The 21,733-nt window shown below is 35.0% G+C and overlaps 1 protein-coding gene across 6 annotated transcripts in view; it reads right to left on the minus strand.

The window, feature by feature from the left end:
* CEP170 (centrosomal protein 170) overlaps nucleotides 1–21,733 on the minus strand; it is a 94,653-nt gene that overhangs the window by 20,597 nt on the left and 52,323 nt on the right. For 5 of the 6 annotated variants that reach the window (XM_030946124.1, XM_030946123.1, XM_030946122.1 and 2 more), the window contains exons 10-12: nucleotides 11,489–11,638; nucleotides 5,386–5,512; nucleotides 733–2,541 (exon numbers count right to left, since the gene is read on the minus strand). In XM_030946124.1, coding sequence (XP_030801984.1) covers nucleotides 733–2,541; nucleotides 5,386–5,512; nucleotides 11,489–11,638 — 2,086 coding nt within the window. The remainder of the gene's footprint in view (nucleotides 1–732; nucleotides 2,542–5,385; nucleotides 5,513–11,488; nucleotides 11,639–21,733) is intronic. The other variant, XM_030946125.1, reaches the window with a different exon arrangement.

Here is a 21,733-nt window from a genome sequence, read left to right on the forward strand (position 1 = left end):
CTGTTGAAAAAACCTATCAGCTTTCACACTGCTTGCACTAAGAATGCTATGTTAACTTCTAACAGAATAGTAGGTTAAAATTCATAGACTGTATGGATTCTTCCTTCCAAATGTAAGACAAAGTAGAATAATCACCACACCAAAAACAGATCAACATGAGCTGGAAATCATGATGAACTCCTAAATTGCCATGATTTGGAACACAAAATGGGAAATAATCCAAGATAAGGTAAACCCTTCAAAAGACATTTCTTTATGATATTGAGTTAGGTAGTACATAGTTTTTCAATTTGTTACTTCGACTTTATTATTCTTATTAAAAAAATCTCTGATTGCCTATTTACAAGACTACCTATAAATAAATATTCTATCTCCTAGTGTTGCTGACCTTCTGAACTTCTACTATCATGATTTGAGCAAAGAGATCTTGGGTCTGGTTTTGCACTAAAACAAATTATTGTTGATGCATTTGACTGTCCCAATTCAGTTCTGTCTTAGAGATTTCAAGATGAAAGCATACCCAAAGAGTTAAAGGATTACCATTTTCTTGGCTTTATGATTTTAAATGAGAAACCTCTACAATGCCATGGAAGCCTCTTACTCCAAAGAAAAAGACTGTATCAACTAAAACTCAACAGTTTCATAAGAGCGGTTTCTTAAACAATTTCTTTAAGAAATCCACGTTAAAAGCATCTAGTATTGTACAAAATTATTTCAAATAATCTCACATACCTGAGGGAGAATTATGAGCCGAAGCCAAGGATTTGGATTTTGAATCTGAAAGTCGAGAAATGCTATTGGCTCGAGTTCTAGCAGAAACTTTAGCGCTGTCTCCTCCTGAGATCAGCCTTGACCCACTTCTGATGATTGCTTCTGGGGTACGCGGTGAGGCAGTGCTCCTGGTTATTGTTGCTTCAGAGTCGCTGCGTGCTGATAAAGAGCCGAGTCGATTTCTGCGAGGTTGGGCCAGTAAGTCTATTCTGGAAATGTTTCTCCTCCCCGACGGAGGTTTTGATGTAGAACTCGTAGTGGACACTTCAGAAGCGACCGAAGCCTTATCAGCATCGGCAAGCTCGCTATCTGAGACTTCACCAAGGCGGGCTCTGCGCAACAGAGAAGTCCTTGTGGGACGAGGTCTTGGAAGAGTGGTAGATTTACTGGACTGCCCAAGTCCAACAGGAGAGGTTTTTGATTTAGCTGACTTTCCTTCCATCTTGGAATGTACAAGTTCATCTGCTGAGGCAAAAGGAACTCTTCCATGCGATTTGCCAGAGTAGGTTTCCTGGTCAGATGATAGGATATCAGAAATGGCAGAATGAGGTACACTGGATGTTTGGTCATCATCTGTTAAATCTACTGATGGTTGCCTCATTCTTCCACCGGATTGCACAGTTTTGCGAGCGTCCGCTCTAGACCCACCATCTGAAGATCGACTCTTAGTTTTCTTTTCAATCTTTTCTCTAGCACTTGTAGAAGATTTTAAAACATCCTTTGAAGGGGAACCAGTGGAACATCTATCTTTATATAAGTTTGTAAAGCTCTTCCGCTTCTGTGTGGATTTTCTTTCAGTGTCACCAGTAACTAGACTGATTGTGCTGGCTGTATCAACATCTGATTCTGGTGATATGGAATTATCTCTGTTATAACTAGGAGTGTCAGGACCTTCATCAGTTTTATTTTCTTCACGCAATTTAGCTTCAAGGAAAGCCATTACAGCTTCTGTGTCTTTTAAAATTAGTGTTGTGTCTATACTGGAATCAGTGTCCATCGAATCACTTCTGTCACGTAACCTGTTTGCAGATACTAAAGGGGCAGCAGAACCACTCTGCTTATTAATGTGAGGAATAAGTTCTATTGGTATATTTGTGCTAGGCTTATCTATAGTAAAGCTACCTTGCCTCACTAAGGGTTTTGAAGATTCCTTTTTGTCTCCTGCAAGTACTTTAGGACTTTGTCCTCTAATGATTTCCTCATTTTTTCTTCTTTTTCCCTCAATCTGTGCCAATTTAATTTCTGCTTTATCTGTAACATGTCCAGGAGCATTTTCTTGATTATCCAAAGTTTTGGGTGACATAACAATCTCCTCCCTACCTTTCTCAATCTGGTTTGCAGCAGATTTTGTAGAGGATAATTTTGAAGGTGTCCAGTGTCCTTGCTCCCTTCTTTCTTGTTGTTGAATTTTTGCTAAAGCTTGTTTCACCACAGAAGTTTCTCTGCCAGTTTCAACCCTCTCTTTACTAGAAGAGCTGGGAAAAGAAAACACTTTGTCTCCAGTAGCTTTGGGTGAAAGACCATTCATTGCTCTGCTTGACTTAGCATCTGAGGCACGAGCTGGAGTTTCTTTCTCTTGAAGTTCAGTGTCTTGCTTTTCACCTATTTCTGATCTCTGATGAGATACAGATTTTGGTTTTAAATTTTCATTTACTTTCTCTTCTGTGGGAAGCTGTGGAAGTGTCCTCCTCTTTCGCTCACCTTGGCTGGCCATAGAAGCAGCTGAACCAGCACTTCTAACAGAAATACCAGACTCACTGATGTCTGTGTCTAAAAATGAAAGAGAAAAAAGTATTTGAGAAGACATTCAACAGCAAGGCAAATAGAAAGATTAAATGTTTAAGACTGCATAAGGCTAATACAACATAGAACTGAAAAAGTCATCAGTCCATCCTGCGGTTCTATGACAAGATCAATTCTATTTAGACATGTAGAAAAACTTTTAATGAACTCTTTTAGCCTGCTGAACCATACAAAGTTTTTATGATCTCACTGTAGGTTAAAATAGGTCAAAAATCACTGTTATATCAATCAGCACGTCATTACAACAGGAAGTGGAAAGCAAGTCTTACATTCCTAGACACCTTTAGGACCAGATTTCAAAATTACCAAAAAGAGTAAGATCCTCCTCCTTCCTCCCTACCTGCCTGTTCCACAGCTTGAGGTCTGTCTCATGGACAGACTACAGCGCCTCCTTGTGAGGCCTTGCCTCATTCAGGCAAGAATCTGCAGTGCTGGGAGACACTTCTCAGCAATATTGAAAAGCCCCACTCATGAACAAAGAAATTACTATGGCTGAGAAAGCAAAAATAATGTTTTTATCCCAAACAAGACACTGTAGTAAAAAAATGTATGGAAATGCATGAATAATGCTTTGTATACAAAACATCAAAAGAATGCAGTATTAGTGCTAAAGCACTTTCACTGAATTCTCAGTGTACACAGAATGAATGCTTCATCATCAGAAAAGCATGGCCATCCCATGGACTGTTGCAAGGAATAACTGTTTTAGAAACCAAGATTTATTTTTCCACAGTGATGATGACTGTGCCCTCTTTGCCCATTTAACAAACACAGCAGTTGTGCTGTCAGAAACAAGCCTTTATTACTCAAAGGTGATATAAATTGCTTTATAAATTGCCCTGACTTTGAATATTTGAATAGAAAAAATTATTTTTGCGGTTCATTTGTCTGCTGTTGCAATATAATGTGACACATTTAGTAACACACATCTGTCAAATCCCTTTCTTGCCAGGAGAGATCTATAAGCAACTGCTCTGCACACCCTGTTGGGACTTTCCTATCACAGCTTGCTACCAACATTGGTTGCTCTGGGAGTAAGATGGAGTATAGGGTTTCTCTTTCTGCAAGAATCCTCTAAGCAATTAATTCAATATCAACCATCATGCTGTATGTATATCTGCTACTTTCCATCCATGCTCTTCAATCTATCTTTTCTCTGCAGTGTCAGATCTTTGATGAAGAATGCAAAAAGACTCACAGGTTTGTTTTTTTTTTTCCTGTGGTCTGTGTTAAGACAGTGATTTGAGAAACAGTAAGTACCTCTGAAATCTAAGCAAGATTTTCTAATTCCAGGACTGTTTTTTTTCTTGAAAATTATGAAACAAATTGAAGGTTTAATGAAAATCTTTATGATTGCCATCTGTGAAGACTGACTTCTCTCAGACATGCCTACTAGATCAAATATTTTATACATATGCATATGTATATATATAGCAAGCATGTAACTTGCTTCCTGGTGAATTTCAAATTGACTTTAAAAAAAAAAGGCATGGGGTTGTTTAGCACCATATTTGGCTATATATGTGTTATATGAAGTTTAAATACAAAGATTTCTAAAGAAGATACAGGCATCTAAGTCAACAAGACATGTTTTGTGAATTGGTTGTTATATGTACATACTAAATTTTATTTTTATTACACCTTTGGTGCTTTAGTGCTTTGAACACTTTATTTCCCCTTTAGTATTTTAGAATTCTTGCAGTACAGGTATGCACTACACAGTAGTTACTTCCCTTTATCTCTTATCTTAGTTCTCATAATGGTAAAAAAAGCCTTTACCTCTCCAAAGAAGATCCTAGGCGGTGCCTCTTCTGAAAGTGACCATTTAAAACTACAGAAAACAAACGACCACCAAAGCTCCCACTTAACCACCCAAAGGATCAGTCTCAATAGCAATGATTTTAAGTGTCCTGTATGTACACACCCAATCCTTTCAAATAGTGCAAAATTTGCTCTTGATTTCCCTTATTCTGGGTGTATCACATAAGTTAATTTTTCCCCTTTCCATCTCCTTTGACTTTTAGTATCCTAGGCAAAGTTCAATGCTTATGAGGGGAGGAAAAGCTACAACAGAAGCAGTGGTCACTGATAAAAAATTTTCATGCATTGGTACAGATATATGCATTATGCAACACCAAAAGCAAAACTTCTTTGTTCAACTTCTCTCAAAGATGATCACAACCTCTAAAGTGAAATTTGCAGGAAGAAAAAAGCAGAAGAGAAGTTTATAGTGAAGACTGTAGATATTAAAGAATAAACCATTTCAAAATCAGAAATATGAATAATTAAACTATGGAGAGACATGCCCTGAACATCTGGCATTCACAAGAAAGGGAGATAAGGTTGCTCATTGCTAAAGAGAAAGTTTCTGGGTTTTTCAAGAAATATCAAAGGTCTTCTGTATTTCCAAGATAAGGAAGGATGCTATGCTTCAGGTGAAGTGTCTCAGGTTGGATTGTTTAATAATCATTACCCTGAAGTCCAATTTGGACTAAGAAAGATGCAAGGAAAGAAACATACAATGCAGACCAACCCAAACTATATTGAAGTGAAAGTTTCTCTAATATTAAACAGTTTATAAACTCTCCTGTTTCAGTAACATTCAGTGTAATACTGGCACTCAACTGCCATGCAGACACCACTACTGCTGAGCTTCTTTTTACAGTTTCTGCTCAATGAAACAGAAGAATCTCACGTGAAATTGAGGCATTAGGAGTAAAAAAGCTGATTAAGTACAGTATATAACCATTCTTTTCTCCCTTCCACAGGTTTTCCAGCATAAATTATGACAATAAGAACAGTTTTTAATACCATTTTCTAATGGAGCAGGCACAGAGGACTCCAATCTCAAGTCATCTTGGTCATGACGTGTGTGATTAGCAGCCAAACTGGCCCACTGTGAAACCCAACGTTTACTTCCAGGGTTAGCAGAACCTTCCTAAGAAAGAAAAAAAAACAGCAGAAGAAAAATTATAACTGTTTGATAAAAAGCATACCATCTTTCCAGGTTTTTCCTGAATAGATAGGTCAGACACTCTTTTCCTGGAGGAAGTTGAAAAAAATCATTTACCTCAATAAATTTTAAAATGGCAAACAATAAACAAAATCTTCATAGCTGCTGAATCAGTACCAAATAAACAACAGTTCCTAGTGCAGTGAACTTTTAAACACCAGAATCTACATAAAATGTATCAGAACATGTGCTAGTTCTAAGGTCAGGTTATTTCAGTCCTCAGCTCAGAAGTGCAGAAAAAGTACATGGCATGTGGGGGTGTGTTAAAAAATTAAAAATGTGCTTCAGGAAGACAAGAAAGTGACATTTTACCGGTTTAGAAGACCCTCTTGTCCAGAAGAAATATTGTTTTTACTTCATTACAGAAAGACTACCTTAATGACTGAAAGAGTAATAATTTATGATGGAAAGGAAAGGAAACTCAGATTATTTGTTTGGCCTAAACAAAAAAAGAAGCAAAGATTAGTTCTAAACCATCCTACTGCATAACAATGAAGTCAATGTTATCAGTATTTTACAATTTTTTTGCACCTAAACCAGACAGGAAATTAATTTGGTTTCTTGATGACATGCCTTTTGAAATCCTGAAAATTTTTAAAATGTAAGAAAAGCATAGAATTAAATCATCTGCTGGTGTTACTAAAGCATCCTTTTTTCAAAATCTGATTTCTACTTATAGTGCAATGTTACAGTCTTATCAAATATCTTACAGTCTCTCTTCCTTACATCTCCAAAAAAACATCACCAGCCCTTCAAATCTTCACATTTCTACTCAAAACACTGATTTTTGCCTAATGTCTTGACTATTCTTGGATTCTAGTCTTCGACCAGGAAGCAACACTACACAATCTATAAAATTTATTTAGCAGAACTAGAATGGTGAACAATGCCACCTACTATATGACAACTTCTTTCAAATTCAGTTATTCAGACATTTGAAAAGCTTGAATTTACAATCTTGAATTTCTCCTGTTAATGCAAGTGAGTGCAACATCATGAATCTCTTCCAGAATATCATGTGGAAAATCAGAGATGCAGCAGGTAATTTTTTTGAACTATTATACAAATTCTTATATTTTGAATTCATTTTTAGAATCAAAATGTTATAAAATTCAAGTCTAACAATAGCAAAGGAAGGCAATTCAAAGTTTTTGTTATTTATGGGCATTTCTGAAGACAATGTGAGGTGCCAGTAAGAATATTACAAAAAACACACGGCATTTATACAACTACCAAAACCTCATTTTTCTTTCCTATCACTAATCTCTCTTTTCTTATCTGTATGAGTGAACTTCTATCTAATAAAACAACTAATTATAGCCAAATCCAAACATGACAGATGTCCCAAACATCTTTGCAACAGAAAATTTCAACTAGTTCTTTCTCTATCACCTAACCAATTTCTGAGATACAAATATGTCTCAGAAATCTAAATTCTACTTCACAATGGAGAAACATACTAAGATTTTGCAGATTAACTGCCGCAAAACAACATGACAAATTATTTTCTCTTGTAATCACACTGCCAAAAACTGGTTTCTACATAGCAGTGAATGTAAATGTGTGCTTTGCCAGTTCTCTGTGTATACAAGCATAAACGATAACAAAAATACACCATTTCTTTTCATAGTAGTTTAAGTACATCCAGAAGGTGTAAGGTTTATAAAAACATACCTAAAAACTCATGTTCAGATATCCTAATGTTCTTCCTATAACCCATATCAATTGGCATCTTACAGGCTCTCAAGTACGCAATCCTCCAAATCTTCTCCTGAATACCAAAAGCAATTTCCTAGTATTTCAGAAAAGCTGGGTTTATCTATGAGATACCAGCCTTTTACCTTTGTGTTAAATCTGCTTTCTCTTATGCTTATCTCACATACAAAGTCAATAGGAGTAAGAAATCCTTCAAAAATGTAACAATGGATTTCTGTGGACTTATTATTCAGCCTGAAGATTTAGGGCTTCAGGGTCCACATCTGAAAAAAATCCACAGCGCACACACATTACACCTAAAAGCGTGTCCAGCTCTTGGCATTTCAGAGCAGACTAACTTTTTTTTTTTTTAATTAATGTCAACAAGGTGAAGAAAATTAATAAAAAAAATTAAATGTCTTTTCAGATACATAACTCGAGACAGTTCAAGTTGTAAGAATCATATTACTTCAATCTCTTCATAAACTGCTGCCTTGAAAGCAGTTCTCTCACTGTACCTCCTTCAGAACCATATGCCTATAAGGTGATGATCTTTTTAACAGATTTCCATACATGACTTATTTACAGCCAATGTCTTGAAGTTATTCCTGGAACAACACTGACACCTATCTTTAACAGTTCTTTTTTTCTTCTATTACAGTTAACTCCTTTATACATGAAAACCCAGCAATTGCATCCATCTCAGCTGTTACTTTGCCAGACTAATTGAACAGCACTGATCTTGTAAGGTAAATCTCCATTCCTGTTACAATCTGAGTAACTCTGTACCTTCTCTAGACTTGTATCCACCCTTCTCAACCAAGAATGTTAACAGTTCTAGTGCTATTATGACAGGGGAAGCTTCACCATGGTGATACCACTGCCCTTTTCTGCTGGTAAAGCATTTCCTGGGTATTCAAGGGTCCTGTTTGCCTTTTCTCAGCCCTGTGATATTGGTGATACATCAGCCTACGCTTCAGTATAGCATCTAATTTCAAACAAAAAGTAAGTATCAAACTTCAAACTAAATGGATTGTTCTACAAGACAGAAAATTAGAGTAATTTGAGAGGACAAACAAAAGGAAATACAGCCTCTAAATACTCCACTTCTAAGAAGAAATATAGCAAATATTTACATGAATGAAATTCAATTTTCAGAATGTCAGTAGTATTATTTATCTGATCTTCAGTGGGAAAGACATAGTAGGCATTCAAAACAGCAACAGAACATTATAGTTAATGGCATTGATGAACCTACAGATGAAGAACCAGGCTTCTGAGCTTCAGTCTTACAAAAAAACCAAAAAAAAACCCAAATCCCCAAACAAACCCCAAAACAACCAAAAAACTGAAGCACATCAAACACAATGTTGATAATCCATTATTCAAGAACCATGTTTAGCACAGACAACTGACCACTGAAAATTAAATGGAAGTTGGAGGGATAGGTTATAGGCCAAATGCCTGCAGTATTTTTTATTAACCAAACTCATAGGGTAAGAACAAATAATAAGAACAACAACAACAACAATAATATTCTCTTTGTTCTCTATTTACTTAATTTTTGTTCTTTAATCACACTTACCTTGGTTGGCAAGTGGCAGCTTATAATGTAGCAAATAAAAACATTTAAATATTTTAAATAGGTGGATTTAGTATTTTCATTGCCTATATGTAATCACTGAAAAGACAAGAACCAGTGTATTCATGCTCAGTCCAACTGTGTCAAGACACTCACTCTGCATTTTACTTTATTGATGACACACACTACTCCGAAGTATTTAAAGACTCTTGTATCAAAGAAAAAGTTGAAAACTTCTTTAAGAAGTAAAGCATTTCCAAGCATTTATTAATGATATTTCAAAAGCCCTGTAAAGCTAAGACATTTAAGTTTAGAATAAGCTTTCAACCCCCAAGTGACTCTAGATGACCCTGTCCTTCCTTGGCAGCAGGGTTGGACTGCATGGTCTCCAGAGGTGTCTTCCAACCCTAACTATTCTGTGATTCTGTAAACTATTTCTATAAAATCTTTACAATTTCCCAGGCTATCTTTTCCATCTTCTTGAATAGAAATATCTTAGATTTTTATTCTTTGCTTTTTCTATGCCAATCATGTTCTGAATTTACCTCATTCTGCTAGTCATGTACAGGAATAACTGTGATGGACAGCTGGAGTAAGTTCCACCCATAATCTGAGTGGATGCAAAACTGGAACACTGAGCTACCCTGATGTTACCTGACTATTTAGCCAAGATCTTCAATAAGGCTTATAAACTTATGATCTGCAGCTCAGTAATGCAGTAAGTCTTCCAAAACCTACAAGTAGAAAAGTTTGTATATGAGAACGTAACCCACATACTTTACAAATCAAACACATTTGCCTCTCCCCTTCCTACTGACTAAACAGAGAGCAAGTTTTGCTAATAACACTTTAAATTGTAACAATCTTCTCTCAGTAGTTACCCTCATTATGGTATTCCCATTATTTCCCTATAAAAGACACCTCTAATTTTCTGAACTAGCTTCTCATGTACTTCTACATATCTATCAACCAACATCTACTTTTAACTTTCTCTAGTAAGCTTTCTTCCACCTTCATCTGTCCTCAATTCTTCTTACACTAATCCTTGCTCTATCCACATTGCTTATGTCAGTTTTACTCCTTGACTTACCGAATAATTTTAATTTCTTTCCCCTATCACCATGCCTTGTAATATTTAAAATTATGCTAATAACCTATTCTCTCCCACTAGATAAAGACCTTTTAATGCAGCAAAGCAGTCACAGTAATAAAGCAGCATAATTCTTGTAATTTCCACCTAAATCAAAGTGAGTTTTAGTATATCACTACCAGTAGGTTTCTTAAATCTGCTGTATGATTGCAGAAGTAGTCTCAGTCTTCTAAAAACAAAACCTTTTATTTGCAAAGCTGACACCTGAAAAGACCAATTATGTTAATAAAACACATCATACATTCTTCTTCTGTTTATTTAATTATAAAAGTGAAAAAATATAATACTCTTTAAAACTGACAAGGCACAAAAGATCTGAGTGCTGCAAAAGGCATAAAAAAAAGAGAGAGAAAGAATATGGTTATAGATTTGTGCAAAGAAGCAAGGTGAAAAACCTTATACAGGATATGCCTATGCTTTGTGGCAATGCTTCACTTGAAGTGCCTTAGAGAAACTAGGCAAAGGTACTAGTCTAGGCACAGTGACATATGTCTCAAGGCTTCCCAGTAGCTAAAATACAACCATGAGAAAACACATCTCTATGAGAAACAGATACTAAAATAAATGTATTTGCATGGCAGGCATGCTAAGTAATACTTTAAGGTCTTGATATCTTCCAAAAAAATTGCTTATCTATAAAGTTTGGTAAATTACAGGACCATGCTTCAGAAACAGTTTGGCAAGGGAGTGAGACATAAGTGTCATGTGCTTCTTTACTGTTGCCTGTTTATTCCACTACACTGTGATCCTGCTCTGTTCCAGACACATTTCAAGCTAGTTTATCCATCACAATGATATCAGAATGCCTCCTAAGATTTCAATATGAAATATGATCAATGTATTGTGTGCATATTTTAAGTCACATATAACTACAGGTATTTTCCTCTGTTTAATCTTTCACCAACTGACTAAGTTATACTGTGTCTGAATCATGTAAGTGACTTGTCATGAGTGGCACCTCATTGGAGAACTTAAACCATGAATGTAAAAACCTAAAGTCCTCTGGCTTCAGAGAAAAAAATCTGAGAAGTATTCTCCACCATTTTTTTCCTAGATGACTTTGTATCATGCATTAAGTGCACACACCTTATTTCTGAATTTTAATATTGTTACTTGCTTTGGGCTATAAAACATAACCAGCGATTTTCCTCAGTTCTGCTGAAGAACTTACATGAAGTGTATACTGTGCAAAGTTATGTTGTGGCAAAGAAACTTCTGCTACATTTCCAATACACTCCTGTCAGTGCATATAGAAAGGCAGCCAAGTTTTAAAACACCTCCACAATGAATTATGCCTGCCTCTGACAGAGAAGCTTTGATGATGCAATAAAAGTCTAGGAGACATAAATTACTTATAGATCTGAGTTAATCTTTTCCAGGCAAGATTTTGTTTCATGTTGAACACGTACTGATCGGTTCTTAGTGCTCTCTTTTAGTGGAAGAAAAAAGAAGACCGTCAAAAATTAAATTCTACCTCTGTGTCAAGAAATCCAGTTGTACTCAGTGGTCTTTTTTCTTCCAGCACTACTGTAGCAGAATTTATAGCCCAATCTTTTACTAAATCTTTCTGGTTCTCGTTGATAACAGGCCTATTATAATCCTGGCTGCCATCCACTCCAAATACCTGAAAATGAAACAAACCATTACATTCATTAACCCAATACCATCCTGATACAATGTTCAATGTTAATGGATGGATGGTGGCATGCTGGATAGTGAGTATAAATAGGTTTTATTGTATTATGCTTATCTGTCACCTTAGTGCAATCTACAAATTAAACAGAAGAAAAATGTACAACCATTATTAAAAAAAAGTGGAAGTCTATATCAACATTGTGAAAATTCAAAGAACTGCTAGTTGGAATGGTCAGATATGAAAAAATGACACTTTGATGAAAGGAACAAAAGATAAAAGCAAAATAATTGCTGAATCCATTTTACCAATTAAGGAAAAAAATCCCAATAACTAGAATAACCAAATTTTCAGATTTTTGCTATTATCTAATGAGAATAATAAATATAAATTCTTGCATTTGCTATTAATATACTTATTGAATTATTTCTCTAATACCAACAAAATTTCAGTTTTTCAACTGTTGGAGATTTGGCATATGTTACAAGTCCACCAGGTCTCATGAATCATGTAGACTCATCTCATCCAAGACGTGACCTGGAATAGTTCTTTTACTACTCTATTTCCTAATGATGCTTATATTAATCTCTCTGCTTAAGCCAGAATAATTTTCCCATGACATTTTAAAAACATTGCTCAGAAAAAAAATACTAGAAAAACATTATTACTAAGGCAATTAATAATAAGTACTTTAGCAGGAGAACCATCATACTGTTTGTCAAATTTCTCATGAGTCACAGAAACAGGGAATATGAATTGCTTTCAGAATTGATGTATAATCAAATACATTTTAGAAAATATCTGCATCTTGGAAACATGTAATTTATAAAATTTTTAAATTTCTGTGTAAGAAATAAATTCATTACTTTACTACTAGGGACTTAGACATTAAAAAATTACAGAATAAAATTAACCTCCTACACACATTATAATTGGCTGCCAAAAATTAACAGTTAACATCAAAAATTCTTTTGTCATCTTCAAGATGTCATCCTCCTGTAACAAACACTACTAATGCAGAATAGGAAAAGGTGTACAAAATTCTTTTTTCTCCAAAAGTGTGCTGTAATTCAGTTTTGCACAGCAAAGCTAGAGGACTGGTTTATTACAATTCTGAACAAGGTTAGTGTTTTCAAGATGGATTCACCACTAGATGGCCACAAACCATACTGTTGTCAGCTTCTGAGAAGCAGACAAAGGAAAAAATAATAGCACCCTGTCATTCCACTCCTTATGCTAACTACAGGAAGACCGTGCTACAGCATTACAACACTTACACCTGAGGAAATTTTCTCAAATGCACTGGATTTGTTTTTTGCTCTCATGAGAAAAGCCTTAAAATTCAGGCAACGCTTCCAGAATTTTCAATTTATATATAAATCATATCTAGAGTCTCTGGATTAGAAGTTGCTTAACAGCATTTACAAAACATTTGTTTTCTTTTTATAAAAATAGAATGGTAAAACTTAAATTTTTGCTTTCATGATATACTTCTGATTTTTACAGTTGTAATTTTTGAAGATAGAAACCAGTTACCATCCACTGACACCTTTCTTTGAATATATCACTATTCTGCAGAGACTTTCTTCTTTGTGTATCATCCTTTCATTGATCACAGAATTTTATATGTTCTTTTAAATGAAATGAAATTCTGGTATTATCACATAAGCACCAGAAGGAAAATATGAATTCCACACATCCATATCTAATTTAGACTTCAGCAGCAAACTGCTGCCTATAAATTGCTTCCTTTTATCTGACAGAACATTGACTTACCATGTCAAATTTCTTTACTTGTATTAAAAATAACACTTCTTTCAGTCTTACCTTTTCTAGTACTGAACTCATGTTTAAGCAAGTTTTGTTATTCTTCTATTACTGAAATTACTGCAAAACCAAATTTGAATATTGCCTAATTTTTTTCTGTGAAAGGTAATATGAATATCACTAAGACCCAAGTATTAGCACTCCTAATTAAAGTTCCTTCTCTCTATACAGTGGGGATATCAGAAGAAATAAGCAAAATAGTTGGGGACAGTATTATTAGAAAGAAAAGTAAAACATCTTCTTCAATAAAAGTATATTTTCATACTACAATGTTATTCTACATTTGTTTTGTGGATGCACCTGTCTTAAGTTCCACTGCTATTCAACTGCAAAGCTCTCTTCTCACAAGGAAGAGGAGATGCATGTAAGCGTGGTGTAGCCCAAAGACTAAATTTCAGACTTGTGATATATAAAAAACTCTTTAAAAGATTGTTACTAACACATAATTAAGAATTTAAATACTAAAATTATTCACAAGATAAAGCAACTCAAGTATTTGATAAAATGTAGATTACTACTTACACACCTGTCACACACCTGCAGAAAAGCAATACTGTCAGAATTTCAGGTTTGACCAATCCACATACTCCATTTAACCAATAATGAGAATATACCCTCAGCAGAAACAGCCATGGAATAAACTGAATGTTTCTGCTGGAAATCATCTCTCCACCATCTAGAAAATGCAATTTGTACTTTCTAGGCTGCTACAATATAGTATGTGTGCAGTGAGTTGTTGTGACTGAAGCCTGAATGGATAGAGACTTTATCTTCCTACAAAGACGAGATTACATTTTTCAAGGCTTCCAATTCTTTAGATGTTTCTTCTCTTTAAATACCTTCATGATTACAAAATCATTTAAGGAAGGTCTGGGAGATAATTTAATCAAACCAAGAGAATTCTGAGGAAATGCTGATGACACATATTGCTGCATCTCTCATCTATTTGGACAGAAAGACTGAAGTTTCTTTCTGTAAAGCTTGCATTTGTCAGAAGCAATTATGAAGTACATTTTGATTAACTGTGTTATGGGGAAGAACAAGATGAAGCCAGGTTCTGCAATCAATACACATACAATACAGATATGGACACCCCAGGCTGTTTGAAAAATGAGAAGCAAGCCTTTATTTTTGATAAAGGAGGTAAAATAATTCTATGTATTCTATGTATGTGACTAAATATCTCAAATTACACACATCCACCACACGGCTGTAAATGCAAAATAAGTTTCCTAAATCATAGATGTCACTATATGGCATGAAAGAACATAAGCAAACTACTTTCTCAAGGTGAAGGAAGAAAGAGAGAGTTTATTTTCTTGACTCTAACATTTATAGTTTTCCAAAAGTGACAGCGGATTGGAGGGTGACAGTGACACCTCTCCAATGACACTGGTCAAACCATCAGTCCATCAACTTTCTCCTCCTCCATAAAAGAAGACAAAAGAATCAGTTATTTACAGAAAGTGTCTGAGAAAGTTCACCACAAGAATGTCAATATCAGAAGGCCAAGAAAATCTTAAAAAAACAGGGTGACACATATACCCTTTTTAAATAGCACTGTAAACAACAGGGACTTTCACGAAACTCTATTCTTGCATTTTTTTGAGAGAACCTGGGAAATAAGGAGTAATGTAAAAAGAATTAAAAAAATATAAAGAACAATTCCTAGAAATATTAAAAAAACAATACTAATGCATTTTTTTAACAGGTGTAATTTAAAACTCAAACTACCAGAGAAAGGTATTCCTAAGATATCTGCGTCGTATAAGCAATCGTTCTGGAAAGCTAAAAGTTTTTTGTCCTGCTCTGTCCTACTGTTTATTTTTCTGAAATTATATTTTTGCAGGAAGATTACATTGTTTCATCCTGGTTGTTTCAAGTTTCATGAAGTTACAGAACAAAATCCAGGATGAAAATTTTCACAGAAATCCTGAAAGCTGACTGACAGAGAAAAATCTAGACACCCCAACAATCTGCACGGGGTCTATGCCACATGGCTGTAATGTAGAACAGACACAAACATGGTGTATAAACTGTGGTGGTGGTGTTTAAAAATAACTATTGTTATGAAGCATGAAACAATTGCCATTGTGAATCAGGACATTTTAAGTGCCATGGGAATGATGACGTGCTACAGAGTGTCCAGACCCATCTATGAAATATTCCTGATGTAATTTTGTATAACCTGAATTCCAGTTGGCTCCTTAAGCAAAGGGATTCACAGGTGCCATAGGAGAGACATTGTCTCACTAGGTAGCTCAGCAGGGGCCGCCAAGATGGCAAAAACTCCAGCATTTTACCTGTGGGGAGAGTCTGGGGAAGCTGGATTTGATCACTTTGGAGATGGGAAAGTTTTGGAGTTGCCTAACAGCAGCCCCCCAGGTACAATGGGGAACATACCAAGATGACAGCCAGGCTCTTCACAGTGCTACACTGCAGGGGGACAAGGGACAACTCATGTCAGATGAGACAGGGTATGAAGAAAAGTTTTTTCACTCTGAGGACAGTCAAGCAAGCTTGCCTAGTCCCTGCCCATGTAGGGCATGAAGACTCAAATGGATAAAGTCCTGGGCAACCTGACTGACCTCAAAGCTTCTTTGAGACATCTCCTTTTCAGGTCCTTTTCAGCTTATGTAATTCTATGCTCCACAATAACACTGATCTCACATAATACCTTAGCATCTCAGGTCTCCTAGTGCAAAGTTCTGAGAAAGCCCCAAATGTCTCAGAGCAGGAGGGATAAGGTGAGCTCCTGGTACATTCTTTTCCATTTCAAAGCAGTGAAGTAACTCCTCCAAAGATCCCCTATGATAATCCATTTACATTCTGCAGTTCACCCAGTAACAAAGGGCCAAAAAAAAAAAGGCTAAAACTATAACAAGTCTCAAAGCACTATCTTGTTACTTGCTGGAATGCAAACTTGCCCTGAAAAATTACAGAAGGAAAATATGCACTAACCAATGGCAAAACAATTTGTAACTTAATGAGGATAGTCACAAATTTAATCACTTTATAGGAGCAACAGTTTTTCCAATATTCTGAGAATAAAAGCTTATCTGTATTAACCAGTAATTATTAAAATTCTTTATCCAACCAAATCCAAGAATTAACAAAATCTAACACAATAAAAAGCAAGATGCAAATCTTGCAAAAGATACTGGCACATTTTCAGAGACAGCGTGAGTTATAGGACCAAGTCTGAGACCGTGCCTTGGTCTCTTTGGCAAGGGCTAATTTTGCAGAAAGCAGAGTACTCTCTTTTGGCAGCTCATATACACTTCCCTGTGACAACAGCTCATGACTCAGAGTCCACCTGCTCATCACCATAGCTGCAACACAGCTCTAACACAAGCTAGCTTTAGTGATCCGGAATTGGTCCTGTTCACTCTCCCTTCTCCTGTCCCAAAGCAGTGAATTAGTATTTTTTTACAGCACAGATACTAGACAGAGGTGAACGTAATGACTTTAGAATTAACTATCAAGATGATTCTTTAAAACCACAGAAGTCAATATTCTTCCTCAATATGTGCAATACTTTCAAGAAATTAAAATAAAAACTAGTCACAAAAAATAATGGCAACAGGAACCATTTTTTCTGAAAAAGAAGGAAGACAATGGTTTGCTAAGCCCCTCCCCCATACCCACAAACCTCACCTGATGTTCTTCCTATGTGCTTTTTGTAAACTTGAAAGCTCTCGACTAAGAAAAAAACTTTTTCCACTTGTATCTCATTTAGATGCTTTTCCAAGTTCATAATATCTGGACTTCTTACTTGCTTTACCTTTAAACTGTTTCATGTTGTAAGAAGATCACACTGCAGTTCTACAATACTTCAATTATTCATTACTTAATGACCACAGAGCTAGTTGCTCATCCAAATCATTACTGAAGATACTGATACAAACAGAAAAAAGTGTAATTTGAGACTTCTAATAGATATGTTCTCTCAGTTTGACAGCAAATTATGTATATTAGAATGGGAAAATCTGAAGAATCCTATCTAGCTTTAAAATTTTTAGTTTACAAAATTTCCCCAGTACTCTTACTGCTGAAGTCTTAATGAAAAGAATATATAGTAATTAGCAATACCATCAATTAACAGAAAACCAGCAAATAAATATTTAGAATTCTAGCTGCGATTCCTGTTCATTAATGATGATATTTGAAAAGTAAAATTATTTCAATAACTCTTTTGCTCTTCTTTTAGATCCTAACAACAGTCAGGGACATAATTTAGAAACATATTTTAAAAACATCATTATTTGAATGCTATTCATTTCAGTGTAGGCAATCTGTATAAAAGGAACAGAATGAAACCCAATGACAAGAAAGACAGAAGGGAATTCAAAGATGAACAATTAAAAAAATAAAAACAAAGCAGAGCAATGGTAAGGAACAAGGGTCTACACTGTACAGGGCATTAAAGAAGGATCATGCCAAAATTAACAAGAACAAATTATTTCATTTGAAATAAGGTATTTGTCATTGTAAAGTGATGGGAATGTAAATTATGATAGCAATTGTGCTTCATAACCTTTTAGGAGAAAGGAAGATGATGAGCATATTTATTTGTGACAGAAGACAAAATTAGGTTTCAAAAACTGAGCTGTACACTTATAGAGTCAAACACCAAAAACCAAATATATTTTTAAAAAGGAATAGTATGATTTTGGAAACACAAGCAGGATTTCAGGATTTGAGCGCAATTTGGGTGTACTAAGAAAGAAGAAATTGTAAATAAACCACACTCAGAGTATGATTGATTGATGGCAAAAGAGGACTCCAGAGAGCAAGGAAATGGAAGAGACTTCAGATCATCTCGGTAATGCTGCATTTGGGCTGCATTTGGTGTCCAGACTGAGCTCCTGACAATTCTTCCACAGAACGTGGTTCAGGCATTCATAACACACAGTAAATTGGTCCTTAAAAGTCAGTTATTGATCATAGAGAAAAGACAAAAGGCAAACTTTTTTCCTCATCTTTCACAAAGTGAGATAAGAGCACGCCTCAGCTCTCTTTGCGTTTAGCTACTACATGAACTGTGTTTAACCAAGCTGCTTCTGAGGAGTTTCATTTTAATAGCTGTTGCCTGTTCTTGGCAGTTATCCTGGCCTTTCCAGGCAAACAGACTGTGTTCTGTGCAGGGAATGTCTCATGAATAGCCATGGATTTTCACAGAAGCTCGTTACGTCATTTTAACTCTATATGCAAGTTATAGAATCAGATGCAAGATGCTCTGGTATAAAAAAAGCCACACAAGCAAATGAAAAGGATCAACCTGCCAAGTCTAAGAGCTTTCTCTTAGCAGACACCAGTTACATATTTACATGCATACATATTTTGTCCCTGTTTGCTACTGTGAAGAATTAATTTTCTTTAGGATTCCAAATTAAAAATGAAACAAGTTTAGAGGCTGTAAAACTCCTTTCCTTATAAAAAGAAAAGGTCACAAACATCCTCTGAACTCTTGACAAAATTTATAAGCTCAGATGATTGGATAGGCTTCAAGTGGTCTACTGCTTTTTCAGCACTGTACTCATAAAATAGTCATTCTGCAAACAAGACACTCTGTAGGGCTCAAGGCATTTCTCTCAAAGAAATCGCTGAAGCAATGGTAAAAGCAATTAAACCCAGAGAGTGTGAAAAGACAGGAGACCTGAAAGTGATTTTCTGAAAATAGATACATCTACCTCAGTTCCTTAAAGAGTCATTGAAACATACTGAGATTTTTTTTCTCCTAACTTCCTCTCTACCCACTGACTCTTTCCAGGTAGTTTTTCCATTTATAATACTGAAAGAATTGCTGAGAGTAGGTCCATAACATGTATGTTAACTCCATAACCAGAGGAATTATAACAATAACAATCTGCAAGGTTATTGATAAATTGTTAAAGTTTGCAAGAGAGAAGACAAGATCTGGTATACAAAGTTTATGAACACTTAAAGACACCACAATAAATCATTCTAAAGTAAACACTCCTTTAAATTCATGCTAGCCAATATTACAATGTGGTATGAACAGATATACCCTGGGAGTAAAAAGAATAAGGAGATTCAATTTTATAACAATCATCTTTCAGAATAGATTCCCATTCATATCCATACTAAAAAAAAAAAAAAAGGAAGAAATCAAACCCAACAAATAGGTATCATCATGAGCAGAAAGATCTAGAAAATAAAATTGGAAAATGTGCTGTCTACAGTGAACACCTATAGAGTTGTCTCTCCCTCCATAATTACTACTCCAAAATTTTAAAGAGGAAAGAAGAATCTCTCTCAAGATTGTGTCAATAGAGTAAGATTTTACGTATACTCATTGCACAGTATGTAATCAAATAAAATTCAAGGTGATAGACTGCACATTAAAAACAAGGTCATTACTGTTAGGGCCTGTCTACCTACACAAATAAAGACTTTAAAACATCTAGAATATGGAGCTTGCACTGAAAACAAAATCATTACATGGTCACAGTAAATCTTTCTGAAGGTGGCAGGATGGATTGAGGTTTGATTTTGATATGTTTTTTCAAGTCTTCTGTTTGGAAATCAGTATGAATCAGTTGAATTTGCAATCTAAATTTACTTTGCTGATGAAAAAATCAATTATCTTTTACAAAATGTAAATGAAAATAACATAAATCAAGTAAAAAATTTGGGGACCAAAAATTTGGGGACCAAAGCCAAACGTTTCCATATGCATATGAACTGCCGTAACATTCAGATTTCCTGGTTATCTGACAGGACTTGAAACACTTGTATAGCCTCAATTTTATTCCATCCCTTCCCACACAAGTATAGAAGAGCTTATATTTGCTATAGTAAGTTTTATAAAATATTTCAATTTTTAAATACCCTAAAATGAAACTGGCTGAAGAAGAAAGACAACAAAAAAGCCTACACAAAACAAACAGAAAAAGAGCCCTGAAGAAAACCCCCAAAGAACTTACAAAAAACCCATTGAGTTGCTTTTTATTTACTGCAATAGCCTCAAAGTATTTAATATTCCAAACACATGCAGAATTATTTGCACATTCATTTATTAATATTTATTACTAGCAGTACTTTGCTTTATTGAAAAAGGAAAGTCATTAGCATGATAATTTGGTCTCTTTATATCTACAAAAAAGGAAGATGAACTGCAGAAGCATCATTTTAAATTCTTTCATCCACTGGCAGACTTACCTTTTCTGTGGCCTAAGAAGATTTTTTAATGTGATATGGCTGCTGAGAACAACTTTCTTCTAATAGATTGATTTATTTAAAAACATAAAATGGATAGAAAATTTACAACTCAGAGATAAAAAGAAAGCAATTGCTAAGTGTTAATAGAAGACAGCACTGAATCCATCTAAAGAGCATAAAGGCTGGATGTAGAGGAAAAACAAATCCTACAACTGTGCCCCATTTACTCATGTATTTTATATGGAAAACTTAACACTAAAAACATGTTCTAAATTAAATCAAGATCCTGAATTTCTTTCACTTTGTACTTAGCTGTTAGCTGCAACAATAAGACCATTATTCTGCTAGAAAAAGTTGCGTCTTTCTGATGCTATTTGAGTAGAGGATATTTTATGACACATATGTCCAAGGTGGGCTTTGTGGTATACAAGAGCAGCTTGCTTTCTTACCACATTGATGAAATTGCTCTCGTGGCAATTTTAAAAAGAGCTCTACAAGTATAAAAAGAGATCCATCATCTATTTTTCCCCTGTTATTAATATATTTATTTTCTAAACCTTAGCCTACTAACCAATTCATACTGCTCTATGAATTTAAGTGACATTTGAACACCTGGATGAAGAAATATCATTGACTAATGAAAGGACTTTTAGGAAGCAAAGTTTAGTGTTATTTTTCAAGTATTCTCTATTCATAAAGAACATTAAGACACAACCATAAATTTCTACTTGCATCTTCTTTTAACATTTACAATTGAAAACTATGTGTATATGTACTGTATTTTTTAATCTAAAAATAAAATCTTTTTTTAAAAAATCTTTGAAAGTTGTATAAGACACAAGTGATAATGTATTTGAAAACTTGCATTTCAGGTAAGTAGAAGACATTCACACCAAGACAGTCATGACTGCAGATATGTGATTACCCCTCTCTGTTAGGGAAAAGAATCAAAATTAAAAAGCTTTCGTCTGTTACTTATGAAATGTTTTCCTCTTTCTTTCTGATAATGCATTTTCCTCACATTCTCTTCTCAAAAGTCAGGCTTTAAAACGGTTGAGAAACAAAGGTTCTGTC

The sequence above is a fragment of the Camarhynchus parvulus genome, chromosome 3, assembly GCF_901933205.1.
Source record: "Camarhynchus parvulus chromosome 3, STF_HiC, whole genome shotgun sequence".
Lineage (NCBI taxonomy): Eukaryota > Metazoa > Chordata > Aves > Passeriformes > Thraupidae > Camarhynchus > Camarhynchus parvulus.